Here is a 7093-nt window from a genome sequence, read left to right on the forward strand (position 1 = left end):
ATTAATGATTCATTGGGACAAATGACATGGTTCTTACAGCTTTTTTTTTTTTTGGCAGTAACTAGTACTGCTGGTCCATTAGAGTACTCAGACCTCTGAATTAACCACAGACTGCTAATTCATGCCTGGTGTTGTAAATGGAATTACTGTAGTGTGAGAATGGGCAATTCACACAAATCCATAGGAAACCAGGCTTCGTTAGTTCTGCTGCCCACGGGACAGGCTCTCTTTTTGTTGCAGCATTTGCTTTCCAGTACAAAATTAAACTGCACTTACCCTAATCTAAGACACTGCTATCATGGTATAACAGCATATCTGTCTATGAGTTTTGCTCCAACTATACAAGTTTCCACAATGTTACAAACTCTGTTTGAAAAAGTGTGCATAAACAAAGCTATAGTTGAACACATGCAAAAACAGCAGCCCTCTCTCACAAAACAATCAGCCCTAAATCAAAACGTGTTTGAATTTAGAAGTAGTGTGCCTGCTCTAGGAGGCTATACGGATCGGGCTGGTAAAATGGTGTTGGGCCAATTCTCAGGGGATATGTAATAAATGAAGAAATAACAGATTTTTGAGCTGCTTATTAGGAGGGAAGGATGCAGACTGTAAGAAGAAAATGAAAAGTTGTCTCCTTGCCTCTTTCATGCTAATTAATGCACTCAGAAGCTGTACTGAAAGGAATTTAAACTCGTGATAGTCATAAGAGAACAGATCAAAGAAGAAAAAAACAGACCAAGTCAAGGAAAAGAAAGCTGTACGTGTCTTTCACTTAACAGACAGAATACTGGTCTGAAGGAGGTAAGATTTGTATTTTTTTATTCTACCCAAAATTTTCTAAGTTGCCTCAAAATTGTGTTTCAGAAGGGGCTTGACTATCTCTAAGTGAAGTTTGAAAATGTTTTGTTTCCTTGGCTAGAATTCTCTTCAGTAAAGTCACTGGGTTTTGTACTTTACCTGTGTAAGGTAGGTAGAATAGCTGGATACTATAAAGTAGGATCTGTTGTTGTGCTGTTTAAATGACAGAAACACAATTACCTGTGGATTTCTTCTTCACTATATTTGATCAATTCGATTTTTAACTGTTCAGACTGCTTTTAGCTGGGTGATTACTCCCTTAAAACTGGAAATTAAGATTATAATTTAAATTCCCTGCACGTCTACGTATAGATTGTCAGCAGACATAAATTAGTATAACCATTTGAAAATCAACAGAACTCTGCGAGTTTATGCTGACTGAAAACCTGGCCCTCCAGTATTTACAGGGAATAACAGAAATAAGGAAACAACTACTTGTACTGACAATATTAGTTTTTCTTCTTCTGAATAGTTTTTATTGTCCAAGTAAACTGCCTTTCTTTCTATATTCCTGTGAGATTTTACTTCAGAAGTCTGCCATTGCTTAGTACCTAAAGAGACCATGTCAAATTCTTCTCTGTTGGACTCAAGTGCAAATACCTTGGTGTCAGTGGAGCTATTCAAATGTAGACTATTGCAGTTACAGTTACAGTAGCTGTAGTTACAGTTTTGAGTTTTGCCTTAAATTGGGACAGTTGCATATGTATATGGATCTACTCGATTCTGAAGACATCCTGTTGTTCTGCCTTCCTAAAACACTCCCATTAAAACAAAAAAGTTGATGATATTATGCTTTAAAGATAACATTATTTATTGCATTAAGGCATTGTATTTCTATCCTGTAGGTTTTAGCAGGACCAAGCTCACAAAATGCCCAGAAATTACCACCATCCAGATGGCAACTTTTTCAGAGGGAAAGGACACAGCTATGTGGCAGCAGAAGAGTAAGCATAAAGCAAAACCTGTGTTAGTGTGTAAGCTGGTTTTACGCTGAAAGAAATGTACAAAATAGTATCAGGAAAAGTCACTGTTGTAACTAGGTGGAGTGCATTTTAGATATCCTGTAGTCGTCTCTAAAGTTTGTCATTGCAGAATCATATAGAACCCTCAATGGTTAAGAAAAATCATAATTGCAGAATTCAAGAATCTAGAGTTTCATCATATGATCACAAGTCATTAACCTTTATAATAAAATTACCAGGTTTATTGAGGCTTATTCAGAATTTTCTTTTGAGGCTGTTTTAAGATGATCTTTACACTAAGTTTTATCTCCAGATTCACATCTCTTCAGAACCTCAAAGGGACATTGTCTCACCCTAAGGAATAATATAAGTGAAAACCCCAGAGAAATGGTAAAATACTACATTTGGATGATTTGTAGGACATCGATGCCCTACAAATGTGACCCCCAGTAAATTGTTTCTGGGTGAGACTTCACTTAAGCAGAACTAATTGAAGCTAATACTTTGTTAGTTTTGGCTTACAATAAAATATGTTGGGTTTTGGATTACTAGAGACACCATCCCACTGGTAATGTGTTATTACTTTAGACAAATATTTTCAATGTGCTTGGGGTATCTGCATGTGGAATATACTTCTGGTACTGGTTTACTGGCCCCCAAACTTGGTGACTTGGCCCACACACACACTGCAAGGTATTTATTTCTCTGTGTTCATCCCTGGGCAGAGAGAATAAACAAAAGGGTAAGATCTCTCATAGTCCTTCCAAAGCAGTTCAATTTTCCAAAAGAAAAAGCTGGCTAGTCATGTGTCAGCGCTTGAAACTAAGCACACTCACATCTAACTGCCATGAATTCCAGGGGCTGCAACTGTAAGCCATTTTTCTAGATATGCGAGGGAAAAGTGACTATCTCTTTCCAGTACCAGAAGAAGCATTCAGAATATAAGCACAGATTCCTAATAGCACAGCTGCAACTTTAACTGGAATTGCAAGAAATTGCATAAACCCTTTTCATACCAGCTTCTGAATAGGCAGGGAAGGAGTTAATTCACAGTTAAAATCACCAGCTGCAGAAATTACATGCTTTCTGTGGGAGATACAGGCTAATGGATGGCTAAAACTAGACAGCACACGAGAAGTAGAAAGCAGTCTCAAAATGACAAAGGGCAGCAGTTGCTTCGAGAAGTTGTCTCTCCAAGTTTTAACTGTGCTGGGGCCGGTAACAAAGCCAGTGGAGACATCTCATGACTGTGAAGATCAGCTGCAACACGGCTGCACCAGGAAGCAAGCGAATGGTGTGAGCTGTATTCTTAGGTTAGACAGGTCTCCAGCCAACGTACAAAGTCTTCAAGGGGCAGGAGCAGCTTGCAAGATTCAGATACTTGTGAAAAAGAAAATTCCTTTGGCTCCAAAGGGCTTCATGCTTCAAACAGCACATGGGCGGCTCAGACAAAAAGCTAGCCTGTTCTGCCATGTGAACTGCTTGCCTCTTCTTTCAGGCTTCTCAGGTCACAAGGAAACACTCTTTCATGAGACTGCGAGTCAGTGGAAACAATAGCAAATAGATATAAAAAGTCCCTGATAAGTCACATAGCTTACTCCCCAGTCCCAATGGAAAAGCCTGGTGGTAATTACTGCAGGGCAACCAGATATAAACATAAAAGTATGTTAGGAATGGGTTTATCCTGAATCATGGTCATTTTTTTTCCCTGTCCTCTTTTCCCATTAAGCATTTTGAAGACTTCTCTGTTCCTGAATACGCAAAGAAGAAAGAAAAATGGGGAGTGAATTCTGTCTGTCTTAATAGGGAGTATATTAGCACAGGCGGAGGAGGTTTGTGACTAGGAAACCGCAATTACTTTCAGCTGCAATCACTGTCAGCTTGCTTTCTGACACAGCGGAACTGTGCTCCTTCTCCCAAGTTCCCGGTGAGCAGTAGGAAGGATGTCTTACGGCACAGATTGCAAAGCCTACACTCCCTAAAAAGCCCTAGTGGCACCAATATGGAACCAGAACTAAAGAATTATAGAGCTCTTTATGAATAATTAGGTTTCTTATTCAGGTTTTGAGGTTGTGTAGTGTATTATGTATCAAAAAAATCCTTCTGTCACCAGCAGTGTTGGTGCAATGATATGATGCAATTAGGATACATTTCTCAACAAATAAACACGAGCTGTGTCTCTGCAGGTGTGGCATTTAATTTATTTCACATTCTCTTCCAATAGCACAATGCTGTTTGTTGGATTTACAGGCAGGGATTTTTTTAGAAGCAGTAGTCACTGGTAGATTATTAGCTTAGAAGCAATATATTCCTCATTTTTAAAAGGCTTAAGAACTTGGAAGATAATTTAGCTAACTGCTTAACCTACAGAGCCAGGCTGAAGTTATTGATATTTTGTCTATTTTCTGAGGTAAATTCTGCTCCATGCCTTCCGCTGTTAAAAGGATACTGATACAAACTTTTGCTCTGATCACTCTTGCTCCCAGAAGAATGCATCTAGTTCTGGTGGTAATTATTTTGTTTTGCTTTGCCAACAGAGCTCTGGGTATTGGACTCTTCATTTTGGTGCTGGCAATTTTACTTATCTTTGGCTGCTGGTATTACAAAAGACGTAGTGGCTATAAAAGTCTGCGGGTAAGCACGGTGGCTCACTTTCTAGCATGCTATTATTTTTACAACGTGCTATCATTAGTGGCATTACGTCATTGCAGAGAACATTGAATCCGTGACAGAACTTCATTAACTCAGCTATACATATGCTGAGATATATACAGATAAAACCACACAATATGAAACACACCTTGCCCCGAAGAACTTGCAAGCCAGGCAAAGGAGCAGGAGGAAGCAGAAGCACAGGGAGATGAAGCCAGTTGCCCAACTTTCACAATACATCAGTGGAAAAACTGATCTCTAGGAAGCATTGTATTTAATATTTACACAAAAACCAAGATGTGTTCTGCGTATTTTCATTTAAATAAAAATAACATATGCACTACTCATAAGTCTTACCCCTAAATAAGGACAGATACGTTTACAGTAAATCCAGGAAGTAGATAAGAAAAATAACAGCTACAGTAACTAAGTAAATACTATAATCATGTATGAGTGATGCATGATTTATTTGTATAGAAGTTGGCTTGCACTTTTTAGATTTACAAAGAAGCAGGGCAGGTTTGAGGTTTGCTTTCTAAACACTACTTCTAAAAAAGTCTACTTTGTGTCTCTTAAAAAATATTTTAAAAGGTAACAATCCTTCTCATAACATCTGTTGTTAGAAGTCTCAAAGCTTTATATTTGAACTTCTGCTCTCTCTCCTATGAAAGGGAGGCCACTTTCAATCCTTTAAAATGAAAGTATTATCCCATTATATGTTTTACGGTAAATTTCTTTTAGTTATCCTAATATTTCAAAAAAGATGTGACTGTTTGGAATTAAGAACATACCTCCCATCCATGTCAGCAAATCCATTTCCTTGCTGTTTCCAACAACTCTGTCCTGTTACCTTTCCAGTGATCTATCCAGTACATATATCAACTGGCAGCATACAGAAAACCTGAACTTTAATAGTGAAATGTTGCAAAAATTAAAGTAATACTCATAAAAACCTTCAAAAAGCAAACCAGAATTTTTTCATGCCTGCTTTCTACATCATGCCAAAAAGCACAATTTCTTTTTAATTCCTTCTCATTGCAGATTGATGTTTTCTGATTGTGAAAACTGAATTTTTGTTAGGCTTTTTGGCTAGGGGAGAACTAGGAGAGAATGTATACAAAAGAAATGGTGGAAAATGGAAAAGAAAGAGGCTGGAGATTAAAGAAAGAAATGGGTGGGATAAAAAGAAGAAGGTGTTCAGGTATGCGAGAAGGTGTCAGTTCCTGCAGCAGTCCTCAACCTAAAATATGTGATCCTCATTTTTCTGGCAATGTAACTGGATAATACAGGAGAGCGAGTATGTCTCACCACAGACAGCAAAAAGCGACAGGCAGATTACCTCTCTTACTTGCTGGCCTTGTGTCTGGCTCTAATCTCAGATGCTAAGACATACTGTAAATGTGCTGTCAAATATTAAATGATGCATAATTTGTTCCAACTTCACATTTTCTTTTTCCTTTCATCTTCCCCATATTTCTTTATGAACTGTCATAGAGCAAAAACTCTAGTGTGGGCACAGTACGAACCGTGGTAGGTGAGGGAACAATGCTGGACTGCAAAATGGCTCTGCAGGAGTACAGAAACTTTAATTCTGTGGTAAGTTGCAACTCAAGGTTTCATTTACTTACAACATAGTAAGACAATCTTGGTAAACAGTCACTTGCTGATGATTTCTTTCTTGGGGTGTGCTTCTAGATTGGGTCTTCAATACCTCCAACTTAAAAAGTAGTATTTTGCACAATTTTTACTGTGAAAAGTTTTTTTTAAGACTACTATTAAGAATTAGCCTCTAAAAAAATTCTCTTCTTTCACCCACCTTCATTCTGAAGTTATATGATCATTATGCAATCTATCAAAATGATGTAACAGCTGAATGCTGAAATATACTGAATAAACAAACATCTCCCCAATAGATGTTCCACCATTCTGACAAAGAACAAATGGACTGTGTCTGCTATACTATACTCTGACAAGGATTGTCAGGGAACATTATAAAACTTCAAGGTTTTAGCTTCTCTAATCATTATGAAAAGATAAACATTCAAACCTATAATTTTAAAAAGCTGAAATAACTTAGTTGATAAATATATATGTCAAGTTACGGGTGTGTTTAAATAGTTTTAGAATAGGGAAAAGGCTAATTTACAACAAATTTTAAATAAGCTGCATAAATTGTTAACATTGGAAATAAGACAATGTACCTGCATCAAGACTATTAAAAGTTTCAATATTAGTCTGAATTCTCAATATAAAAATACATTTCCTTTTTAAAAAAATTTCTGTCCTGGAATTTTAAAATTCTCTCTTTGGATGAATGATATAAACCAAATGAAATTAATCTGATGCAAAACCAAAAAAACATCAGCAAACATATTAGCAAAACATATTGGCAAAACCTAACCTTAGAAAAAAGACATAATGAATGAGCTCAGCTAATTTAAGCTGTAGTACCATATCTGATATGAAGGTAAATAGCTCACTTCATCTTTAATGTAATTTTTTTGTACCTCAGTTGTTTTTTCAATCTTTCACACCCATTTTCCTTACCATAGGTACCTGATGCTCCACCAGCTTATGACAAAATTGCTGCAGATCAGTCACCACCACCTTATTCACCATGA

At 37.1% G+C, this 7093-nt stretch overlaps 1 protein-coding gene across 1 annotated transcript; it reads left to right on the forward strand.

Moving 5' to 3' along the window:
• Positions 1-1728: 1728 nt before the first annotated feature.
• On the forward strand, positions 1729-7093 carry MLANA (melan-A). Its single transcript, XM_074166761.1, has 4 exons — positions 1729-1802; positions 4358-4454; positions 5967-6068; positions 7025-7093. Exons 1-4 carry the CDS (start codon positions 1729-1731, stop codon positions 7091-7093), a joined length of 342 nt encoding a protein of 113 aa, XP_074022862.1.

Source organism: Numenius arquata, chromosome Z (assembly GCF_964106895.1).
Source record: "Numenius arquata chromosome Z, bNumArq3.hap1.1, whole genome shotgun sequence".
NCBI classification, from domain to species: Eukaryota; Metazoa; Chordata; class Aves; order Charadriiformes; family Scolopacidae; genus Numenius; species Numenius arquata.

Excerpts from the sequence above, each read along its gene's own strand:
- MLANA (XM_074166761.1), top strand. The coding sequence starts at position 1,729 with ATGCCCAGAAATTACCACCATCCAGATGGCAACTTTTTCAGAGGGAAA. Across the intron at positions 4,455-5,966 it reads GTGGCTATAAAAGTCTGCGG|AGCAAAAACTCTAGTGTGGG; the intron begins GTAAGCACGGTG and ends GAACTGTCATAG. Across the intron at positions 6,069-7,024 it reads ACAGAAACTTTAATTCTGTG|GTACCTGATGCTCCACCAGC; the intron begins GTAAGTTGCAAC and ends TCCTTACCATAG.